This window comes from Carcharhinus amblyrhynchos, chromosome X (genome assembly GCF_965287045.1).
Source record: "Carcharhinus amblyrhynchos chromosome X, sCarAmb.v2.hapA, whole genome shotgun sequence".
NCBI lineage: Eukaryota > Metazoa > Chordata > Chondrichthyes > Carcharhiniformes > Carcharhinidae > Carcharhinus > Carcharhinus amblyrhynchos.
Genome location: NC_137359.1, coordinates 15536386 through 15559353, shown reverse-complemented (window position 1 = coordinate 15559353; position 22968 = coordinate 15536386). Strand labels below are relative to the sequence as shown.

The 22968-nt window shown below is 50.3% G+C and overlaps 1 protein-coding gene across 1 annotated transcript in view; it reads left to right on the top strand.

Annotated features, from left to right (window-relative positions):
• LOC145361975 (aryl hydrocarbon receptor-like) overlaps positions 1–22221 on the top strand; it is a 66514-nt gene extending 44293 nt beyond the window's left edge. The window contains exons 4-11 of the mRNA XM_080217978.1: positions 184–273; positions 1166–1283; positions 5674–5804; positions 7837–8039; positions 11047–11156; positions 13529–13670; positions 14387–15806; positions 20499–22221. Coding sequence (XP_080074104.1) covers positions 184–273; positions 1166–1283; positions 5674–5804; positions 7837–8039; positions 11047–11156; positions 13529–13670; positions 14387–15806; positions 20499–20582 — 2298 coding nt within the window. The 3' untranslated portion in view covers positions 20583–22221. The remainder of the gene's footprint in view (positions 1–183; positions 274–1165; positions 1284–5673; positions 5805–7836; positions 8040–11046; positions 11157–13528; positions 13671–14386; positions 15807–20498) is intronic.
• The last annotated feature ends 747 nt before the right edge of the window (positions 22222–22968 follow it).

Here is a 22968-nt window from a genome sequence, read left to right as displayed (position 1 = left end):
GTTGGTGCAGACTCGATAGGCTGAAGAGTCTCTTCTGCACTGTATGATTCTATGAATTTCTTTTAGTCTTTCTGAGAAACCTTCTAGCTCTTCAATAACTCCTTATCTTCCTTTAAGGATCCAAGGCAAGCACCGTGAATGAAATAATCTCTTAATGGAAGAATGTTTTTTTTATGTTTTTAGGCCCTAAATGGTTTTGTCCTAGTCGTGACTGCAGAAGGTGACATCTTCTACGCATCCCCCACTGTGCAGGAGTATGTGGGGTTCCACCAGGTCAGTACGGGGGGCAAGTAATGGGATCGATCAGTCATAGTAATGTTTAGGGTGGCACAGTGGTTAGCACTGCTGTCTCACTGTACCAGAGACCCGAGAGAGTGTGTCTGTGTGTGTGAGAGAGTGTGTCTGTGTGTGTGAGAGAGTGTGTCTGTGTGTGTGAGAGAGTGTGTCTGTGTGTGTGAGAGAGAGTGTCTGTGTGTGTGAGAGAGTATTTGTGAGAGTGTGTGTGTGTGTGTGTGTTCAGTTTAGTTTATTTTGTTAGTGTCAGAAGGAGACTTACATTAAAGCTGCAATTAATTTACGGTGGTACAGTGGTTAGCACTGCTACCTCACAGCGCCAGGGACCCGGGTTCAATTCCTGGCCTTGGGTCACTGTCTGTGTGGAGTTTGTACATTCTCCCCGTGTCTGCATGGGTTTCCTCCGGGTGCTCTGATTTCCTCCCGCAGTCTGAAAGACGTGCTGGTTAGGTGGATTGGCCATGCTAAATTCTCCCTCAATGTACCCGAACAGGAGTGTGGCAACTAGGGGATTTTCACAGTAACTTCATTGCAGTATTAATGTAAACCTACTTGTGACAGTAAGAGAAAATAAGAGAATACAGCAGAAAATTCCTGTCTGATGTTATTTTTAAATCTTCCATTTTTCAGTTTAAGATTTAACTTTATTTATTCATGTCACAAGTCAGCTTACATTAACACTGCAATGAAGTTACTGTGAAAACCCCCTAGTTGCCACACTCCTGTTGAGGTACACTGAGGGAGAATTTAGCATGGCCAATGCACCCTAACCAGCATGTCTTTCCTTTTTTTCCCCTTCCCGCTTTTCCTGCTCTCTTTGCCCCTTGTATTTATCTCGTTGATGCTGATCGTCACTCTCCCTCTGTTGTAGACGGCCGTTATGCACCAGCCTGTGTATGAACTGCTTCACCCCGAGGATCGCGATGAATTCCAGCGTCAGCTGCATTGGGCACTCGACCTAGCACCACTCTCCAACACGGCACAGTCAGGTAAGCTGGTCAATAGTCAAGGAGAAGGTGGCGGCACTCTCCGATCTTGTGCCAGCAAGCATTTGGCGCTTAGCCAAAGCTTCATTCACGGCAGCGGGACTGGAGAATCCCAGTCGCGGGAGAGGCTGGAGAATCCCATTGGTGGCTCTTGATATCCATGAAGCTTGGGGGATGGCTGACTGGAAGTATGTCAGGGCTGGATTTTGCGTTCCCCTGCCTGCGGAAATGGGGTGCGGCGCTAATCAAATGTAGTGTAAGGCCAGCCTCCCATCTTTCTGCCCTTGTCCAGACTTGTCACCCACATTTCATAGAAGATAGGAGACCATTCGGCCCTTCGAGCCTGCTCCACTGTTCACCACCATCATGGCTGATCGTCCAACTCAATAGCCTAATCCTGCTTTCTCCCCATAACCTTTGATCCCATTCACCCCAAGTGCTATATCCAGCTGCCTCTTGAATGCATTCAATGTTTTGGCATCAACTATTTCCTGTGGGAATGAATTCCACAGGCTCACCGGGTGAAGAAATGTCTCCTCACCTCCATCCTAAATGGTCCACCCCCAATCCTCAGACTGACCTCTAGTTCTGGACTCCCCCCACCATTGGGAACATCCTGCCGTGAGTTCGGAGGAGTGGTGGAGGTGTTGGGCAGCTTTGCCCACTCTTGGGGGTCCATCGAGGCCCTTAAAATGGCCAATTAATAAATGACCACTTCAAGGCCTCAATCCGCCCATGATACTTTTACCCATGGCTGAGGGGAGGCCCAGTTCGATTGGGCGGCCCAGCAACCTTTTACTCGGTGTGGGAAAGTGGGGACGCCTCCTGTGGAGGTCCCCTGTGCCCACTGGGGCAATCTCCCCCTGCTCCCCCCAGCCTCAAGCAGTCATGTGGCTCTTTGGCCTTCCTTCTCACACCCGCCCTTTTAAACCTGGTCCCTGACTGTACACTCCCCCCCAGCTTATTATCAGTCTGACCTCCATTCAGACTCGGGTCCGAATCCCACCATGGCAGGTGGTGAAATTTGAATTCAATCAAACAAAATCTGGGTGACCATGAAGCCATTGTTCACAGTAAGATATCTCACAACACCAGGTTAAAGTCCAACAGGTTTATTTGGAACCACAAGCTTTCAGAGTGCTGCTCCTTCATCAGGTGTGCCATCGAATCATAGAAACCCTATAGTGCAGAAGGAGGCCATTCGGCCCATCGAGTCTGCACTGACAGCAATCCCACCCAGACCCTATCCCCATCACTCCACATATTTACACCACTAATCCCTCTAATCTACGCATCCTGGGACACTAAGGGACAATTTAGCATGGCCAATCCACCTAATCTACACATCTTTGGACACTAAGGGGCAATTTAGGATGGCCACCCCACTGAACCTACGCATCTTTGGAATGTTGGAGAGAACCGCAGCACCTGGAGGAAACCCACGCAGACACGGGGAGAACATGCAAACTCCACAGTGATCTGAGGCAGGAATTGAACCCGGGTCCCTCGTGCTGTGAGGCAGCAGTGCTAACCACTGTGCAGTGTTCTAAAAACCCATCACTAATACCATAGAGCTGTAGAACATTACAGCACAGAAACAGGCCTTTTGGCCCTTCTTGTCTGTGCCGAACCATTTTTCTGCCTAGTCCCACTGATCTGCACTTGGACAATATCCCTCCACACCCCTCTCATCCATGAACCTGTCCAAGCTTTTCTTAAATGTTAAAAGTGACCCCGCATTTACCACATCATCTGGCAGCTCATTCCACACTTCCACCACTCTCTGTGTGAAGAAGCCCCCCCTAATATTCCCTTTAAACCTTTCCCCCTTCACCCTTAACCCATGCCCTCCAGTTTTTTTTCTCCCCTAGCCTCAGTGGAAAAAGCTTGCTTGCATTCACTCTATCTATACCCATCCTAATTTTATACACCTCTATCAAATTACCCCTCATTCACTCACGGGGACCCCACTCACCTGATGAAGGGGAAAAGCCCCAAAAGCTTGTGGTATTTGCTACCAAATAAACCTGTTGGACTTTGACCTGGTGTTCTTACCCTGTCTACATCAACAGGGACAAAGTAGAAATGGTCGAGAGCTTCAAGTTTTTAGATATCCAGATCACCAACACCCTGCCCTCGTCCCTCCACGCCAACACTATAGTTAAGAAAAGCCCCCCAGTGCCTCTACTTTCTCAGAAGACTAAGGAAATTTGGCACATCAGCTACAACTCTCACCAATTTTTACAGATGCCCCATAGAAAGCATTCTTTCTGGGTCTATCACAGCTTGGTATGGGCTCCTGCTCTGTCCAAGACCACAAGAAACTACAAAGGGTTGTGAATGTAGCCCAGTCCATCACACAAACCAGCCTCCCATCCATTGACTCCGTCTACACTTCCCGCTGCCTCAGAAAAGCAGGCAGCATAATCAAGATCCCCACACACCCTGGACATTCTCTCTTCCACCAAAAAGGTACAAAAGTCTGAGGTCACGTACCAACCGACTTAAAAACAGCTTCTTCCCTGCTGCCACCAGACTCTTGAATGGACCTACCTCACATTAAGTTGATCTTTCTATATACCACAGCAATGACGGTAAGGCTACATTCTTCACTCTTTCCTTCTCTATGAACAGTGTCCTTTGTCTGTATAGCACACAAGAAACAATACTTTTCATTGTATCCCAATACATCAAATCAAATCAAAATTTCTGACTCCCCAAAGCCTGTCCACCATCTACAAAGCAGCCCCGCTTGATTGGCCCCCCCATCCACAAACATTCACTCCCTCCACCACCGACGCTCAGTAGCAGCCGTGTGTACCATCTACAAGATGCACTGCAGCAACTCACCAAAGATCCTTAGACAGCACCTTCCAAACCCACCACCACTTCCATCTAGAAGGACAAGGGTAGCAGATACCTGGGAACACCACCACCTGCAAGTTCCCCTCCAAGCCACTCACCATCCTGACTTGGAAATATGTCTTTTTGATTTGATTTATTATTCTGACATATATTGACATATAGAGAAAGTATTGTTTCTTGCATGCTAAACAGCCAAAGCATACTGTTCATAGAGAAAGAAAGGAGAGAGTGCAGAATATAGTGATATAGTCATAGCTAGGGTGTACCATTCCTTCGCTGTCACTGGGTCACAATCCTGGAACTCCCTCCCTAACAGCACTGTGGGTGTACCTACACCACATGGACTGACTGACGTCCAATAACCATCCTGGAACTCCCTCCCTAACAGCACTGTGGGTGTACCTACACCACATGGACTGACTGATGTCCAATAACAATCCTGGAACTTTCTCCCTAACAGCACTGTGGGTGTACCTACACCACATGGACTGACTGATGTCCAATAACAATCCTGGAATTCCCTCCCTAACAGCACTGTGGGTGTACCTACACCCCATGGACTGACTGATGTCCAATAACAATCCTGGAACTCCCTCCCTAACAGCACTGCGGGTGTACCTACACCACATGGACTGCAGTGATTCAAGAAGGCAGTTCACCACCACCTTCTCAAGGGGGCAACTATGGATGGGCAATAAATGCTGGCCAGCCAGCGACGCCCACATCGCTGGCATCACAAAAAAAATCAAGTTCCAATTTGTTCCTTGGGGACATGTAGCACTTGAGAATCAGTCGGAATCAAACATAGAACATAGAACATTACAGCGCAGAACAGGCCCTTCGGCCCACGATGTTGCGCCGACCGGTTAAAAAAAAACAACAACAACAATGACCCACTAACCTAAACCAATCCCTTTTCGTCCATAAACCTATCCACGGATCTCTTAAACGCCCCCAAACTAGGCGCATTTACAACTGCAGCAGGCAGGGCATTCCAATCCCTCACCACCATATGTAACCTTCCGTCTTTTGCAGCAAATAGTTCCACATCTACAAGATTATGAGGGACATGGACAGAATGGATAGTCAGAAGCTTTTTCCCCAGGGTGGAAGAGTCAATTACTAGGGGGAAAAGGTTTAAGGTGCGAGGGGTAAGGTTTAAAGGAGATGTATGAGGCACGTTTTTTTACAGAGGGTGGTGGGTGCCTGGAACTCGCTGCTGGGGGAGGTAGTGGAAGCAGATACGATAGTGAGTTTTAAGGGGCGTCTGGACAAATACATGAATAGGATGGGAATAGAGGGATACGGTCCCTGGAAGGACAGGGGGTTTTAGTTCAGAGGGGCAGCAATGTCGGTGCAGGAGGGCCGAAGGGCCTGTTCCTGTGCTGGAATCTTCTTTGTTCTTTGACTTCCGATCACAAATAGTTGCCCTGCAGATGCATTCGCCCTTTTGGCTTTAGTATATTGCAAAGTTCCTTCTTTAAGTGCTGAGTTGAGCCTTTGTTTCTTGTGTGTTCTTGTCATGTAGGTAGTGGTACAAATTGTGACGTCGTCATGAGGTATGACCCACAGCAACTGCCACCGGAGAACTCCACCTTCCTGGAGAGGAACTTTGTGTGCAAAATGCGCTCGTTACTCAACAGCCCCTCCGGCTATGTGGTGAGAGATATTTCAGCCGCTAAAAAGTCCTCAGAGCTTTGAGACCCGTGCTGGTCACTTTGACAGCCCTGCCCCTTTGAACAGCTCATGGGGCAACTTGCGATCTCCATTATATGTATGTTGGCAACACTTAGACCAGCCATAAAATTCTGCCCATAGAAACATTCACACGGAGACCGTTTGGCCCTCCCCGCCACCCAAAAAATGAGCCGTCCATCTGTATTCCAATCTTGGCTGGAATTCTCTGAGCTCGCCCGTGATTCTCCTGTCCCATTGAGCGCCAAGTTCATGCCAGCAGTCGTGCAAGACTGGAGAGTTCCGGCCATTGTTCCCTGGTCCCTGAAATCGGTCTTTCCTAGCCAATCTATCGCAGCCCCTCACAATTTGAATGAGCCACATAAAATTCATTCACAAAACTGATACAATCAAATCACTCCATTGGAGCTCTGGTCTCATGTCCAGGAGTCTATGTACACGCCCCTTTGTACTGTCACTCACTATAAGTGACAGTAGCTTTGAAACTGGTCATGTTGCAAGGAATAGAATTTACATCGAAACACAGGAACTCGAAGTAGGAGGAGGCCATTCGGCCCTTTGAGCCTGCTCCACCATTCATTACGATCATGGTTGATCATTGAATTCAATATTCTGATTCCCCTCCCCCCCATATTCCTTGATCCCTTTAGCCCCAAGAGCGATATCTAATTTCTTCTTGAAATCACACAACGTTTTGGCCTCAACTACTTTCTGTGGGAGTGAGTTCCACACATTCACCACCCTCTGGGTGAAGAAATTTCTCCTCACCTCAGTCCTAAAAGGTTTACCCCTTATCCTCAAACTATGACCCCTAGTTCTGGACTCGCCCCACCATCGGGAACATTCTTTCTGAATCTACCCTGTCTAACCCTGTTAGAATTTTATAAGTTTCTCTGAGATTCCCTCTCGCTCTTCTAAACTCCAGTGAATATAATCCTAACCGACTTAGTCTCTCCTCATATGACAGAGCTGCCATCCCAGGAATCAGCCTGGTAAACCTTCACTGTGCTCCCTCTATAGCAAGGACATCCTTCCTCAGATAAGGAGACCAAAACTGCACACAATACTCCAGGTGTGGCCTCACCAACCCCCTGTACAATTGCAGTAAAACATCCCTATCCTGATACTCAAATCATCTCGCTATTAAGGCCAACATACCATTTGCCTTCTTTATTGCCTGCTGTACCTGCACGCTTACTCTCAGCGACTGATGCACGAGGACTCCAAGGTCTCGCTGAGTATCCACCTCTCTCAATTTACACCCATTCCAGTAATAATCTGTCTTCCTATTACTGCTATTCGAATTTGTGTTTAAGGTGTTCTGAGGGCTCATGTCCTTTTGTAAGTCAGTTAACATAAGTTGGAAGAGTGAACAGTGGTTAGCACTGCTGCCTTACAGCGCCAGGGACCCGGGTTCAATTCCCGGCCTTGGGTCACTGTCTGTGTGGAGTCTGCACATTCTCCCTGTGTCTGCATGCGTTTCCTCCGGGTGCTCTGGTTTCCTCCCACAGTCCGAAAGACGTGCTGGTTAGGGTGGATTGGCCATGCTAAATTACCCTTTAGTGTCCAAAGATGTTTAAGTTAAGTGGATTGGCCATGATAAATTGTCTTTTTGTGTCCAAAGATGTGCAGGTTAGGTGGATTGGCCATGCTAAATTGTCTCTCAGTGTAACCAAACAGGAATGTGGCAACTAGGGGATTTTCACAGTAACTTCATTGCATTGTTAATGTAAACTTAATTGTGACACTCAAAAATAAATTTGAGCTTTTAAAAAAAAATCACAACTTTGAAAACTTTTTCAAAAACTTTCAACGCAAACTTTCAAAGCTTGTGGAGCCAGTGTCTGCAGTGACTGCATGGAGCTGTTATGGGATAGCCGCTGGCACGAGGGGATGGTACGGGATGGCGTCGCGATGTTGCTCGATGTGTTTTGAATGACTGTGGCTCGATTTGAAACTGTCACTCCCTGATCTTTTCCTGATTTGATGTGTTCAGGCTCTCAACATTGAAGGCAGACTTAAGTACCTCCATGGGCAGAACAAGCGGGCAGAAGATGGCAGTCTCCTCCCTCCGCAGCTGGCACTCTTTGCCATTGCCACCCCGCTGCAAGTGCCTGCAATCCTCGAAATCCGGACCCGGAGTGCCCTGTTCCAAACCAAACATAAGCTCGATTTTACACCGGTCGCCTGCGATGCAAGGTTGGCGCCATTAAATCTTCACAAGTGATTACGGCACAGGAGGAGGCCATTCAACCCTTCGCATCCATACCGGTCCACAAAGATCTGTCTATACTAATCCTCATTATCCAGCGCTTGGCCCATAGCCCTGGAAGTTTTGGCAGCGCAAGTGCATATTGAAGTACTTCTTAAATTGTTAGGAGATATTTGGACAAAACCAGCCTCTCAGGCAGTGAGTTCCAGACTCCCACCATCCTCTCAGTGATAAGGTTTCTCCTCAAATCCCCCTTTGACCTCTGACCTTAGATCTATGCCCCCTGATTATTCACCGCTCTAATAATGGAAAAAATTCCTTCCTACTCACCCTATCTCTGCCCCTCATGATCTTATCCACCTCCATCAGGTTCCCCCTCAAACCTTCTCCAAGGAAAACTGTCCCAGCCTATCCAATCTCTCCTCATAACTCACACCCTCTCCAGCCCAGACACCATACTGGAGAATCTCCCCTGCACCCTCTCCAGCCCAGGCAGCATCCTGGAGAATCTCCTCTGCACCCTCTCCAGCCCAGGCAGCATCCTGGAGAATCCCCTCTGCACCCTCTCCAGCCCAGACACCATCCTGGAGAATCTCCTCTGCACCCTCTCCAGCCCAGGCAGCATCCTGGAGAATCTCCTCTACACCCTCTCCAGCCCAGACACCATCCTGGAGAATCTCCTCTACACCCTCTCCAGCCCAGACACCATCCTGGAGAATCTCCTCTGCACCCTCTCCAGCCCAGGCAGCATCCTGGAGAATCTCCTCTACACCCTCTCCAGCCCAGACACCATCCTGGAGAATCTCCTCTGCACCCTCTCCAGCCCAGACACCATCCTGGAGTATCTCCTCTGCACCCTCTCCAGCCCAGACAGCATCCTGGAGAATCTCCCCTGCACCCTCTCCAGCACAGACACCATCCTGGAGAATCTCCTCCGCACCCTCTCCAGCCCAGACACCACCCTGGAGAATCTCCTCTGCACCCTCTCCAGCCCAGACACCATCCTGGAGAATCTCCTCCGCACCCTCTCCAGCCCAGACACCATCCTGGAGAATCTCCCCTGCACCCTCTCCAGCCCAGACACCATCCTGGAGAATTTCCTCTGCACCCTCTCCAGCCCAGACACCATCCTGGAGAATCTCCCCTGCATCCTCTCCAGCCCAGACACCATCCTGGAGAATCTCCTCTGCACCCTCTCCAGCCCAGACAGCATCCTGGAGAATCTCCCCTGCACCCTCTCCAGCCCAGACAGCATCCTGGAGAATCTCCCCTGCACCCTCTCCAGCACAGACACCATCCTGGAGAATCTCCTCCGCACCCTCTCCAGCCCAGACACCACCCTGGAGAATCTCCTCTGCACCCTCTCCAGCCCAGACACCATCCTGGAGAATTTCCTCTGCACCCTCTCCAGCCCAGACACCATCCTGGAGAATCTCCCCTGCATCCTCTCCAGCCCAGACACCATCCTGGAGAATCTCCTCTGCACCCTCTCCAGCCCAGACAGCATCCTGGAGAATCTCCCCTGCACCCTCTCCAGCCCAGACAGCATCCTGGAGAATCTCCCCTGCACCCTCTCCAGCACAGACACCATCCTGGAGAATCTCCCCTGCACCCTCTCCAGCCCAGACAGCATCCTGGAGAATCTCCCCTGCACCCTCTCCAGCCCAGACAGCATCCTGGAGAATCTCCTCTGTACCCTCTCCAGCCCAGACAGCATCCTGGAGAATCTCCTTTGCACTCTCTCCAGCCCAGACACCATCCTGGAGAATCTCCCCTGCAGCCTCTCCAGCCCAGACAGCATCCTGGAGAATCCCCTCTGCACCCTCTCCAGTGCAATTACATCCTTCCAATAATGTGGTGACCAGAACAGCACACAGTGAGGTGGCACAGTGGTTAGCACTGCTGCCTCACAGCACCAGGGACCTAGGTTCAATTCCTGCCTCAGGTCACTGTCTGTTTGGAGTTTGCACGTTCTCCCTGTGTCTGTGTGGGTTTCGTCCGGGTGTTCCAGTTTCTTGCCAAAGTCCAAAGATGTGTGGGTTAGGTGGATTGACCATGCTAAATTGCCCCTTAGTATCAGGGGGACTAGCTAGGGTAAATGCCTGGGGTTATGGGGATAGGGCCTGGGTGGGATTGTGGTCGGTGCAGACCCGATGGACTGAATGGCCTCCTTCTACACTGTAGGATTCAATGTTTTTATCCATGAGTCTGTATACTAGCTGTGGCCTAACCAGCGGTTTATACACTTCTACTCAAAAGATCATAGAAACATAGAAGATAGGAGCAGGAGGAGGCCATTCGGCCCTTCGAGCCTGCTCCTCCATTCATCACCATCATGGCTGATTGTCCAACTCAATAGGCTAATCCTGCTTTCTCCCCATAACCTTTGATCCCATTCGCCCCAAGTGCTATATCCAGCCGCCTCTTGAATACATTCAATGTTTTGGTATCAACTACTTCCTGTGGGAATGAATTCCACAGGCTCACCGGGCGAAGAAATGTCTCCTCACCTCCGTCCTAAATGGTCCACCCCGAATCCTCAGACTGTGACCCCTGGTTCTGGACTCCCCCCACCATCGGGAACCCCCTCCCTGCATCTACCCTGTCTAGTCCTGTTAGAATTTTATAAATCTCTATGAGATTCCCCCCTCATTCGTCTGAACTCCAGTGAAAACAATCCTAACCGAGTCAATCTCTCCTCATACATCAGTCCCCCTGGAATCAGCCTGGTAAACCTTCACTGCACTCCCTCGAGAGCAAGAACATCCTTCCTCAGAAAAGGAGACCAAAACTGCACACAATACTCTAGGTTTGGCCTCACCAAAGCCCTGTATAATCGTAACAACACATTCCTGCTCCTGTACTCGAAACTTTAAACGAACCACAAATAGATTCGTAAACCACTTGTACAGCAGGATCTGACCGGCATTTGTCTCAGAGAAGGAATTATTGCAGAACGTTGACCCTTTGCACTTTTTGGGTCATCTTTTTCAGGGCGAAGATTGTTCTGGGTTACTCTGAGCTGGAGCTGTGTATGCGTGGGTCAGGATACCAGTTCATTCATGCTGATGACATGCTTTACTGCGCTGACAACCATGTTCGATGTGAGTACCGGATGGCAGATCACGTGGATTGGATCAGTGCTGGGACCTTTGCTGTTTGTAATATATATAAATGATTTGGAGGACAATGTAACTGGATTGATGAGTAAGTTTGCGGACGACACAAAGGTTGGTGGATTTGCGGATAGCGATGAGGACCATCAGAAGATTCAGCAGGATATAGATCAGTTGGAGACTTGGGTAGAGAGGTGGCAAATGGAGTTTAATCTGGACAAATGTGAGGTAAGGCATTTTGGAAGGTCGAATACAGATAGGAAATATACAGTAAATGGCAGAACCCTTCAGTTCATTAATGGGCAAAGGGATCTGGGTGTACAGGGGCACAGGTCACTGAAAGTGGCAACGCAGGAGGAGAAGGTAGTCAAGAAGGCATACGGCATGCTTGCCTTCATCGGCCGGGGCACTGAGTTTAAAAATTGGCAAGTCACGTTGCAGCTTTTTAGGCCGCACTTGGAATATAGTGTTCAATTCTGGTCGCCACACTACCAGAAGGATGTGGAGGCTTTGGAGAGGGTACAGAAAAGATTTACCAGGATGTTGCCCTGGTATGGAGGGCATTAGCTATGAGGAGAGGTTGGAGAAACTTGGTTTGTTCTCACTGGAATGACAGAGGTTGAGGGACGACCTGATAGAAGTCTACAAGATTATGAGGGCCATGGACAGAGTGGATAGTCAGAAGCTTTTTCCCAGGGTGGAAGAGTCAATTACTAGGGGACACAGGTTTAAGCTGCGAGGGGCAAGGTTTAAAGGAGATGTACGAGGCAGATATTTTACACAGAGGGTGGTGGGTGCCTGGAACTCGCTGCCGGGGGAGGTAGTGGAAGCGGATATGATAGTGAGTTTTAAGGGGTGTCTGGATAGATACATAAACTTCTTCACTCAAAGGGTGGTGAATCTCTGGAATTCTCTGCCCGTTGAAGTGGTGGAGGCTGCCTCGCTAAATATTTTTAAGACGCGGGTTGATGGGTTTTTGATAAGAGAGGGGATTAAGGGTTATGGGGAGAGGGCGGGAATGTGGAACTGAGCCACGACAGATCAGCCATGATCTTATTGAATGGAGGGGCAGGCTCGAGGGGCTGGATGGCCTACTCCTGCTCCTATTTCTTATGTTCTTATAAATAGGATGGGAATAGAGGGATATGGTCCCCGGAAGGATAGGGGGTTTTAGTTCAGTCGGGCAGCAGGGTCGGTGCAGGCTTGGAGGGCCGAAGGGCCTGTTCCTGTGCTGTATTTCTCTTTGTTTTTTGCTCTTTTGTTGAATGTTACTGTCCAATGTCCACGTTCCTCCTGAACCCGTCCTATTTCTGGTACCCACAGCATATTATGCAAAACCAGGACACAACAAATACTCATGAGAAAATGAAGTGCCAGCATTTTGTGTGTATGTGCATGCACGCGCGTGCATGTTACTCTCTCACCATCCTCTCTTTGTCTTATTTTATCTCTGCATCTCATTTGCGTGTTCTCTCTTTTCCTGCTCTCTTCTGCATCAATGTTCTCTGTTTCCCCCGCGCCCTGTTTCCCCCGCGCCCTGTTTCCCCCGCGCCCTGTTTCCCCCGCGCCCTGTTTCCCCCGCGCCCTGTTTCCCCCGCGCCCTGTTTCCCCCGCGCCCTGTTTCCCCCGCCCTCTCTTTCACCCACCCTCTCTTTCACCCGTGTTCTTTTCCACCTCTCTCTTTCCCCCGCACGTGCTCTCTTTCACCCGTGCGCTCTTACTCGCACGTGCTCTTTCGCTCACACGCTCTCTTTCACCCGTGCTCTCTCACTTGCATGCTCTGACGCTCATACATTTTCGCACTTGCACGCTTTCGCTCACACGCTCTCTCGCTCTCACGTTCTCTTGCTTGTACATGCTCTCTCTTTCACCTGCGCTCTCTCTCTTTCGCACACGCTCTCTGGCCAGAATTTTAGTGCCCTGCCCACCACGGGAATCAGAGTGGGTGAAGGGTGGGCAATGGGAAAGTCCGTTGACCTCAGGTGGGATTTTACAGTTTTGGGATGAGCGAGCCTGTAAAATCGCACCCTCTCTCTCTTTCGCACGCCCATGCCCTCCCTTTCGCGTGCCTCCTCCTTTTCCTCCCTCTCTATTTCCTTTTATTTCTCACATGCTTTCTCACTCATGTGTGCTTGCTCTCTCTGCACGCTCTTTTGCTTTCTCGCTCATGTGCTCTTTCCCTTTGTATGCTCTCTCACTCATTCGCTCTCTCTCTTTTGTACTCTATGTATCATGCGCTCTCTCTCACGCATGCTCTCTCTTTTGCTCTGACAGGTTCTCTCTCTGTCCTCTCTTGTTGCTCCATGAACACCATTCTTAGCCACGTTGCTGAGCTGTTTGTGATTTCTGTCCGTTTGCAGTGATGAAAACGGGAGAGAGTGGGTTGACTATCTTCCGGCTCCTGACCAAACAGAACGCCTGGATCTGGGTCCAAGCGAATGCTCGGCTGGTTTACAAGAACGGAAAGCCAGATTGTATCATCGCAAAGCAAAGACTTCTAACGTACGTGGCTCCTGGATTTCTCCACCAGGAGTTAGAGATGAATGTTGTGGCTGTGTAATGGGGTCCAATAGGCTGCGATATGAGTGATATTCAGCATTGCTGCAGGATGTGGTCAGCAGAAACATTCCTGTTTACTGATTGAAAACTCTTTCGATGCAGTAACTCTGCTGTATTTATCCAACCTCACCTCCCCCTCTTCACCCACATCTTCATTTCTTTCGCGTGTTCTCTCTTTTCCTGCTCTCTTCTGCATCAATGTTCTCTCTTTCACCTATCCCCCTCTCCTTTTCTTTCTCTTTTTCTCTCTCTCCGTCTTTTTCTCTCTCTCCGTCTTTTTTCCTCTCTCCCTCCTCCTCTCTCCCTCCTCCTCTCTCCCTCCTCCTCTCTCTCCTCTCTCTTTGTCTCGCTCTCTCACAATCTGTCATGTTCTCATGCGCTGTCATTCTCACACTCTCATTCTTCCACTCTCTCTCTGACACCCTCCCGCTCTCTCTCCCGCTCTCTCTCTCTGCTTCCTTGCTGCTCTCACTCGGCCTCTCTGCTGTTTTACACTCTGTCCTTGAGTTCTTTCCCACCGTGCACATTCCTGTTCATCCCAGCTTCCTCCCTCTCCAGTGACAGCTCTGAGTACAGCGTCCTGTTTGCAAGTCCGTTCGGGAATGGCTCCATTGGAAAGTGTGTTTTGTGAACTGAAGAATCCTCTTCTGCTTCCACAGGGATAAAGAAGGCATCGATCACTTCCAGAAACGTACCGTGCCGTTCCCACTTCCCTTCTCGACGGGGGAGGCCGTCCTGTACGACCACAGCGCCCCGGTGCTCACCATTCCCTTCCCGACGGAGAGCGGGAGCTGCAGCGCCGAACAGAATGGATACGTGGATCCCAACTCGCTCCTTGGGATCATGATGCGCCAGGACAAAGCAGTGTACATCAGTCACCCAGCAGTCGAACCCAAATACTCCCTCAGCCGCTTTGCGGGCGGAGGGTTCGGAGGGGGCGCGGCCGGCCCCCAGAACGGGGAGAAGAAGGAGGAGAGCGGCGGGCCGCAGGAGGACGACCTGCTGTCCATCTTGGATGACATGCTTCAGAGCGGCGGCGATGAGGAGCTGAACAGCCTTCCCGACGTCCTGGGGAGCTTAGGCCCGGAGGACTTGGAGCTCATGCACTGGGTGGAGAGCACGTTGTGTGTGGGGTCGGATGCGGAGTGCCCCCTCAGCGACGCGCTGACCAACGAGCAGGTCCTAACCTACGTTCAAGAGTCGCTGAAGACCCCCGAGCCAGGCTGTGCCAGCCCCTGCCCACCCCACAGTCTGCAGCCACCCTTCGATGCCGGGGACCAGTGGGCACAGTGCCCAGATGTGCGATGGGGCAAGGGCACCGCTCAGAGGCCACTGCTACCCGGGCAGCACAACACGCCGTTGCCGCTTCCTCAACAGCCGTCAGAAGCCGATGGTTTGCCCCGAGGTGGCTTGCCACCTTGCAGCCCCGGCTACCGCACGCAGGAGCTGTACCCGTTCCGGCAGCCCCGCGCGCCAGTGCACCAGCAGCCTGGCCTACCCAAGCAGCAGTGGGGGCATTCTCTGCTGCCCTCTGCTCCCACACAGCAGGAAGCTATCTGTAAGTGGCGGGATGCCACGCGAGGCCCTCAACTGCGCCCGCACTTCCAGCAGCAGCCAGACAAGAAGCTGCCAGGACAGCAGCCGTACCATTACACCCGGCATGCCAGCAATGCCAGTTCAGACACTGCAGCAAGCCACGATCTCAGCCACCCGAGAGCACCACACAGCTACCGAGTCCAATCGCAGCAAGGCCTTGCCCTCTCAGACCCCCCGTTCAACGCTCCAAAGGTACCCGCCTGCGCGGCGCCCTCTGAGCCCAGCCGACTTGGCTTTGAGCCTCCGGGCATGGCACGGACTAGTTGCGGGCAGGGCCCACCGGATCAAGCGGGCAGGTTCCCTGGAGCCAACCAAGCTGGTGCGACAGCGTTACCGCTCGCCGGCTCCTGGGCGCCACATGCCAGCGGGAAAAGTACACACATCTTCCACCCGCCCTCAACCATCCCGCTGTCCCACCTGACTGAATGCTTGCGCCATCGTCCTGAAGAGCAAAATGGCTGGCGCCACATGGACCTGTACAAGGTAAACCCTGGTTCTCAATGTCAAACAGCTTTCGGTTGAGTGGGGTGGGGGCCAGGGGAGGGGTGCAGTTTGGTGCCCGGCCGAATCTTGGTCCACACCTGCCAACCAAAATGGCCGACTCCTTTCTGCTTCCCCTCACAGTGCCCTCCAGGTGCTCCGGATTCCTCGTGCAGACCAAAGATGTGCAGCATGGCCAATCCACCTAACCTACACATCTTTAGACACTAAGGGACAATTTAGCATGGCCAATCCACCTAACCTACACATCTTTAGACACTAAGGGACAATTTAGCATGGCCAATCCACCTAACCTGCACATCTTTGGACACTAAGGAGCAATTTAGCATGGCCAATCCACCCTAACCTACACATCTTTGGACACTAAGGGGCAATTTAGCATGGCCAATCCCCCTAACCTACACATCTTTGGACACTAAGGAGCAATTTAGCATGGCCAATCCACCCTAACCTACACATCTTTGGATACTAAGGGACAATTTAGCATGGCCAATCCACCTAACCTACACATCTTTAGACACTAAGGGACAATTTAGCATGGCCAATCCACCCTAACCTACACATCTTTGGACACTAAGGGGCAATTTAGCATGGCCAATCCCCCTAACCTACACATCTTTGGACACTAAGGGGCAATTTAGCATGGCCAATCCACCTAACCTACACATCTTTGGACACTACGGGGCAATTTAGCATGGCCAATCCACCTAACCTACACATCTTTGGACACTAAGGAGCAATTTAGCATGGCCAATCCACCCTAACCTACACATCTTTGGACACTACGGGGCAATTTAGCATGGCCAATGCACCTAACCTACACATCTTTGGACACTAAGGGGCAATTTAGCATGGCCAATCCACCTAACCTACACATCTTTGGATACTAAGGGACAATTTCGCATGGCCAATCCACCTAACCTACACATCTTTAGACACTAAGGAGCAATTTAGCATGGCCAATCCACCCTAACCTACACATCTTTGGACACTAAGGGGCAATTTAGCATGGCCAATCCCCCTAACCTACACATCTTTGGACACTAAGGGGCAATTTAGCATGGCCAATCCCCCTAACCTACACATCTTTGGACACTAAGGGGCAATTTAGCATGGCCAATCCACCTAACCTACACATCTTTGGACACTACGGGGCAATTTAGCATGGCCAATCCACCTAACCTACACATCTTTGGACACTAAGGAGCAATTTAGCATGGCCAATCCACCTAACCTACACATCTTTGGACACTAAGGGGCAATTTAGCATGGCCAATCCACCTAACCTACACATCTTTGGACACTAAGGAGCAATTTAGCATGGCCAATCCACCTAACCTACACATCTTTGGATACTATGGGACAATTTAGCATGGCCAATCCACCTAACCTGCACATCTTTGGACTGTGGGAAGAAACCGGAGCACCCAGTAGAAATTGAATCAGAGATCAGTGGGGGATATTGAAAATAGCTGAGGTAAGGTGAGTGGATTACATCTTTATTCAGTGAACATTATCGTGCAATCAAAAGTGACACGTCAGCAATCAGTAACGAAACCCTTCAGAAGTACAATTTATCTCTTTCCAATCTGTCTGTTGAATTTGCTGCACAGCTTACCACTGCCATGAGTGCTCCAATCCGCTTGGATTTGCGTTGATTAGGCTGGTGGCTATCTTTCCTGGGATTGGGAATCCGTCATTTTCCTGTAACCGCTGGCGACGGCGAGTGTCCCGTCCCATAATGTGGGGGTTGTCGGGGCTGGGGGGGGGGTTGGGGTTTTCACAGGCATTTCAGTTGGAATGGGAATCTAGCCCCACTCCCCTTACAGACTGTCAGTAGACAGCGAGGGCACCGAGCTGAGGTTAGTGAGGCCTAACCTTAGTGTTAACCTGGGGCTTGAGCAGGGGAAGTGCTGATGGCCCTCAGGAAGTGGATCCGGATTTACATAAGAACATAAGAAATAGGAGCAGGAGTAGGCCATCCAGCCCTTCGAGCCTGCCCCGCCATTCAATAAGATCACGGCTGATCTGTCCTGTCTCAGTTCCACATTCCCGCCCTCTCCCCATAACCCTTAATCCCCTCGCTTATCAAAAACCCATCAACCCGCGTCTTAAAAATATTTAGCGAGGCAGCCTCCACCACCTCAACGGGCAGAGAATTCCAGAGATTCACCACCCTTTGAGTGAAGAAGTTCCTCCTCAACTCCGTTCTAAACCGCCCCCCCCTTTATCTTGAGGCTGTGCCCCCTAGTCCTACTGTCCTTTCTGAGCGGGAAGAGCCTCTCCACCTCTACCCTATCCATCCCATTCATCATCTTATATGTCTCAATGAGATCTCCCCTCATTCTTCTAAACTCTAACGAGTACAAGCCTAGTTTATTCAGCCTCTCCTCATAGCTCAACCCCCTCAACTCCGGTATCAGCCTAGTAAACCTCCTCTGCACTCCCTCCAAGGCCAAAATATCCTTGCGTAAGTGCGGCGACCAAAACTGCACACAGTACTCCAGCTGCGGCCTCACCAATGCCCTATACAGCCGCAGCAAGACCTCCCTACTTTTATATTCAATCCCCCTCGCTATGAAGGCCAGCATCCCATTAGCCTTCCTGACCACCTGCTGCACCTGCAGGCTGGGTTTTTGCGACTCATGCATAAGGACCCCGAGGTCCCTCTGCACCGTCGCCTGCTGCAGTTTTTCGCCCCGTAAGTAATAGTCCTTCCTACCATTATTCCTACCAAAGTGTACCACCTCGCACTTGCCAACATTAAATTCCATTTGCCATTTCCTGGCCCATTCGCCCAGCCTATCTAGATCCTTCTGCAGACTCTCCACACCCTCCGCACAATTTGCCGTTCCACCAATCTTGGTGTCATCAGCAAATTTCGACACCATACACTCGGTTCCCTCCTCCAGATCATCTATATAAATGGTAAATAGCTGGATTTAGTGGATGCCCAAAAGGATTTAGGAAAAAGAAGACTCCCATTTCCTTGTGGGACCAGAAAGGTTGAGGTTGACCTCTCTGACTTGAGGTCAAAGACAGTAAAAAGTCTGACAACACCAGGTTTTAGTCCAACCGATTTATTTGATAGTAAACGCACAAACTTTCGAGGTTTCCCTCTTTGTCAGGTGAATGGAGAGTTCTGGCCTCTCCATTCACCTGATGAAGAGGGAAACCTCGAAAGCTTGTGCGTTTACTATCAAATAAATCGGTTAGACTAAAACCTGGTGTTGTCAGACTTTTTACTGTGTTTACCCCAGTCCAACGCCGGCACATCCACATCTTGAGGTCAAAGATCAGCCATGATCGTACTGGATGGCGGAGTAGGCCTGTGAGACCTACTTGTGCTCCTGTTTATATTCTTATGTGCTACTTGCTGTGTGTTTTTGTGTCTTTGGGTTCCCAGATGTTGGAACTAATCCCACTTCAGCCTTGGAAAGATCCGGACTCTTCACCTTGAACCTACCATGCTGCCGTGTGCATAAGAAGGACCGGTTTGAACTGGCTCTGTTAGACATCACGTCAGCCTCTGGTACATTTGTAAAATATGGCCCTGGAACACTTCCACGTATCCATTAGTTCCCAGCTGCCTAGTTCCTATCTCTTTACAGATACGCACAGGTGATATTAACAATGTATTGTATATCTATTTGGGCGGCACAGTGGTTAGCACATCTGCTTCACCGGGTTCAATTCCGGCATTGGGTATCTGTCGATATGGAGTTTGCAAATTCTTCCCGTGTCTGCGTGGGTTTCCTCCAGGTGCTCTGGTTTCCTCCCACAGTCCGAAAGATGTGCGAGTTAGGTGGATTGGCCATGCTAAATTGCCCCTTAGTGTCCAAAGATGTGCAGGTTAGGTGGATTGGCCATGCTAAATTGCCCCTTAGTGTCCAAAGATGTGCAGGTTAGGTGGATTGGCCATGCTAAATTGCCCCTTAGTGTCCAAAGATGTGTAGGTTAGGTGGATTGGCCATGCTAAATTGCCCCTTAGTGTCCAAAGATGTTTAGGTTAGGTAGATTGGCCATGCTAAATTGCCCCTTAGTGTCCAAAGATGTGAAGGTTAGGTGGATTGGCCATGATAAATTGTCCCTTAGTGTCCAAAGATGTGCAGGTTAGGTGGATTGGCCATGCTAAATTGCCCCTTAGTGTCCAAAGATGTGAAGGTTAGGTGGATTGGCCATGATAAATTGTCCCTTAGTGTCCAAAGATGTGCAGGTTAGGTGGATTGGCCATGATAAATTGTCCCTTAGTGTCCAAAGATGTGCAGGTTAGGTGGATTGGCCATGATAAATTGTCCCTTAGTGTCCAAAGAATTATCTAGCACAAAGTAGTTGAGGCCAAAACATTGAACATTTTCAAGAAGAAATTAGATATCGCTGTTGGGGCTAAAGGGATCGAGGGATATGAGGGGAAGGGGGGGTGGATCAGGATATTGAATTGGATGATCAGCCATGATCGTAATGAATGGCGGAGCAGGCACGAAGGGCCAAATGGCTTACTGCTCCTATTCTCTGTAATATTCTCACAACTGTGCCTGAATTCCAAATGCTTTTTACTAAGGTGGGAACTGATTTAACCTTTCACAGCCAGCTGGGGGAGGGGAGGAGGTTGGGGCAGAACAGTGGTTCTCATGGTGTCTGCCTGATTTTTCTTTCCCCTTTTCTTCTGTGCAGGTGAAAGAAGATCCCAACGGCATTCTGGGCTTTCACCCCACCATGAACGGTACCCCCATCTTCGGAAATGGCTCTGCCCAGTGAGGGACCATCAGCCCTTCTCCTGGAAGGATCGGTCGCCATCTTTGCCCCAGGCCGCAACATCCGACCCCCTTGGCACCCAGCCACGACCCCTGGCAAATCTGAACCTTCCCAGCGAGGCGACTCTCCGCTTTTTACCTCAGAAGATTTTCCCACACGGGGGCTTAAATTAGCCAAAGCGAATGCCACGGCCGGGGGTGGGGAGGGAAGAAAAAGTCCTCCACTTCTGGCAGGAAATAGCTGGTTACCATTGCAACACAACATGACTGGCGGCAGATTGAGCGTCTTGACAAAGAAAATTGTCACCAGTGGGGGGCATTCCGGAGAACAGCTTTTCTTTTACGTAAGCAGCCTTGATGGCTCCTGGTTAGTTTACCTGCCAGTTCTCATGTGTAGAAAGGTAAGTTCCATCTTGTGACTGCAAGGCCTCTGCTTGCAAAGCACAAGCGGTAGTATTTTAGAGAGCAGAAGAAAACGTGCGGGCTTTCTGGACCAATATTTCAATGCAGCTGAATGTTGGAGGTGACTTTAAGAGGTTCTTCACTGTAAAGTTGCCGGGAATTACAGCGATTTGTTCTTTCTTTTTGTAGCTGTCAAGCTTTTGGAGCCTTTTCTGTGTTGAGAATCTGAGCAGTGAGTTGTGTTTGTGAGGACGGTGCAGTGCGAGGGACGACCTTATAGGAGAGGGAAGACCTTTCCGAGAGGGACGGCCTTGTGGGAGAGGGAAGGCTTTGTGTAAGAGGGAAGATCTTGTGGGAGAGGGAAAGCCTTGTGGGAGAGGGCAGGCCAGGTGGGAGAGGGAAAGCCTTGTGGGAGAGGGCAGGCCAGGTGGGAGAGGGAAAGCCTTGTGGGAGAGGGCAGGCCTTGTGGGAGAGGGCAGGCCAGGTGGGAGAGGGCAGGCCAGGTGGGAGAGGGCAGGCCTTGTGGGAGAGGGCAGGCCTTGTGGGAGAGGGAAAGCCTTGTGGGAGAGGGCAGGCCATGTGGGAGAGGGCAGGCCATGTGGGAGAGGGCAGGCCTTGTGGGAGAGGGCAGGCCTTGTGGGAGAGGGCAGGCCAGGTGGGAGAGGGCAGGCCTTGTGGGAGAGGGCAGGCCTTGTGGGAGAGGGCAGGCTTTGTTGGATTGGAGGCAGTTCAGAGGAGGTTCACCAGATTGATTCTGGGGATGAAAGGGTTGGCGTACGAGGAGAGATTAAACAGTTTGGAGCTTGTACTTGCTGGAGTTTAGAAAGATGAGGGGGATCTGATCGAGGTATATGGGATTGGTAAAGTGAATGTGGACCAAATGTTTCCCCTTGTGGGGCAATCTCGAACAAGAGGTATACATCGAGAGGTGGTAGATTTTGGGTGGCACAGTGGTTAGCACTGCTGCCTCACAGCGCCAGGGTTCTGGGTTTGATTCCCAGCTTGGGTCACTGTCTGTGTGGAGTCTGCACATTCTCCCCGTATCTTCGTGGGTTTCCTCCGGGTGCTCTAGTTTCCTCCCACACTCCAAAAACGTGCCAGTTAGGTGTGTTGGCCGTGCTAAATTGCCCCTTATTGGACCGAACAGGAGTATGGCAACTAGAGGATTTTCACAGTAACCTCATTGCAGTGTTAATGTAAAACCTACTTGTGACAATGATAAATAAACTTCAAAAACTTAACACTGAGATGAGGAGGAACTACTTCTTGCAGAGGGGGGTGAATTTGTGCAAACGCTGCCCCATCGCGCGGTGGAGTCTGAATCATTAACTGGTTTCAGGAAGGAGATAGATATATTCCTAATTGAAAAAGGGATATGGGGAACAGGGAAAGGTGGATTTGAGAGCAGGGAGAGATCGGCCATGATCTGATTGAATGGCGGAGCAAGCTTGAAGGGCTGGATTTGCTGACTTAACAAAGAACAAAAAAATCAGCCCGGGAAACAGGCCTTTCGGCCCAACGAGCCCACGCCGCCATCTCAACACCACCTCTCTACCCATGACCCCTATCTAATGTTTTATGGCCATCCAGATTGAGGGAAACTGATTTAGGGACAATTTATTCCTGCCAATCAGCCTAACAGCACATCTTTGGGGTGTGGGAGGAAACCGGAGCACCCGGAGAAAACCCACGCAAGCACGGGGAGAATGCGCAAACTCCCACAGACACCGACCCAAATCCATGTGTCTGCACAGCAATCAGTGATAGTCACTGAGCTGTCGTCTTGCCCAGTATCTTGTCCAGTTTAGGCACACACTAACGACATGAAGCACTAGGCCAATCTCGAACAACCAAGAGCAGCCCCAGTACGACCCATCGCGTGTATGCCCCTCGTTGGACACGAGGTGGACCGACTTAAAACCTGTGAATGAAAACAGAAAAAACATTATTATCATACTATACCCATTTACATTACCAGGGACGCCCCA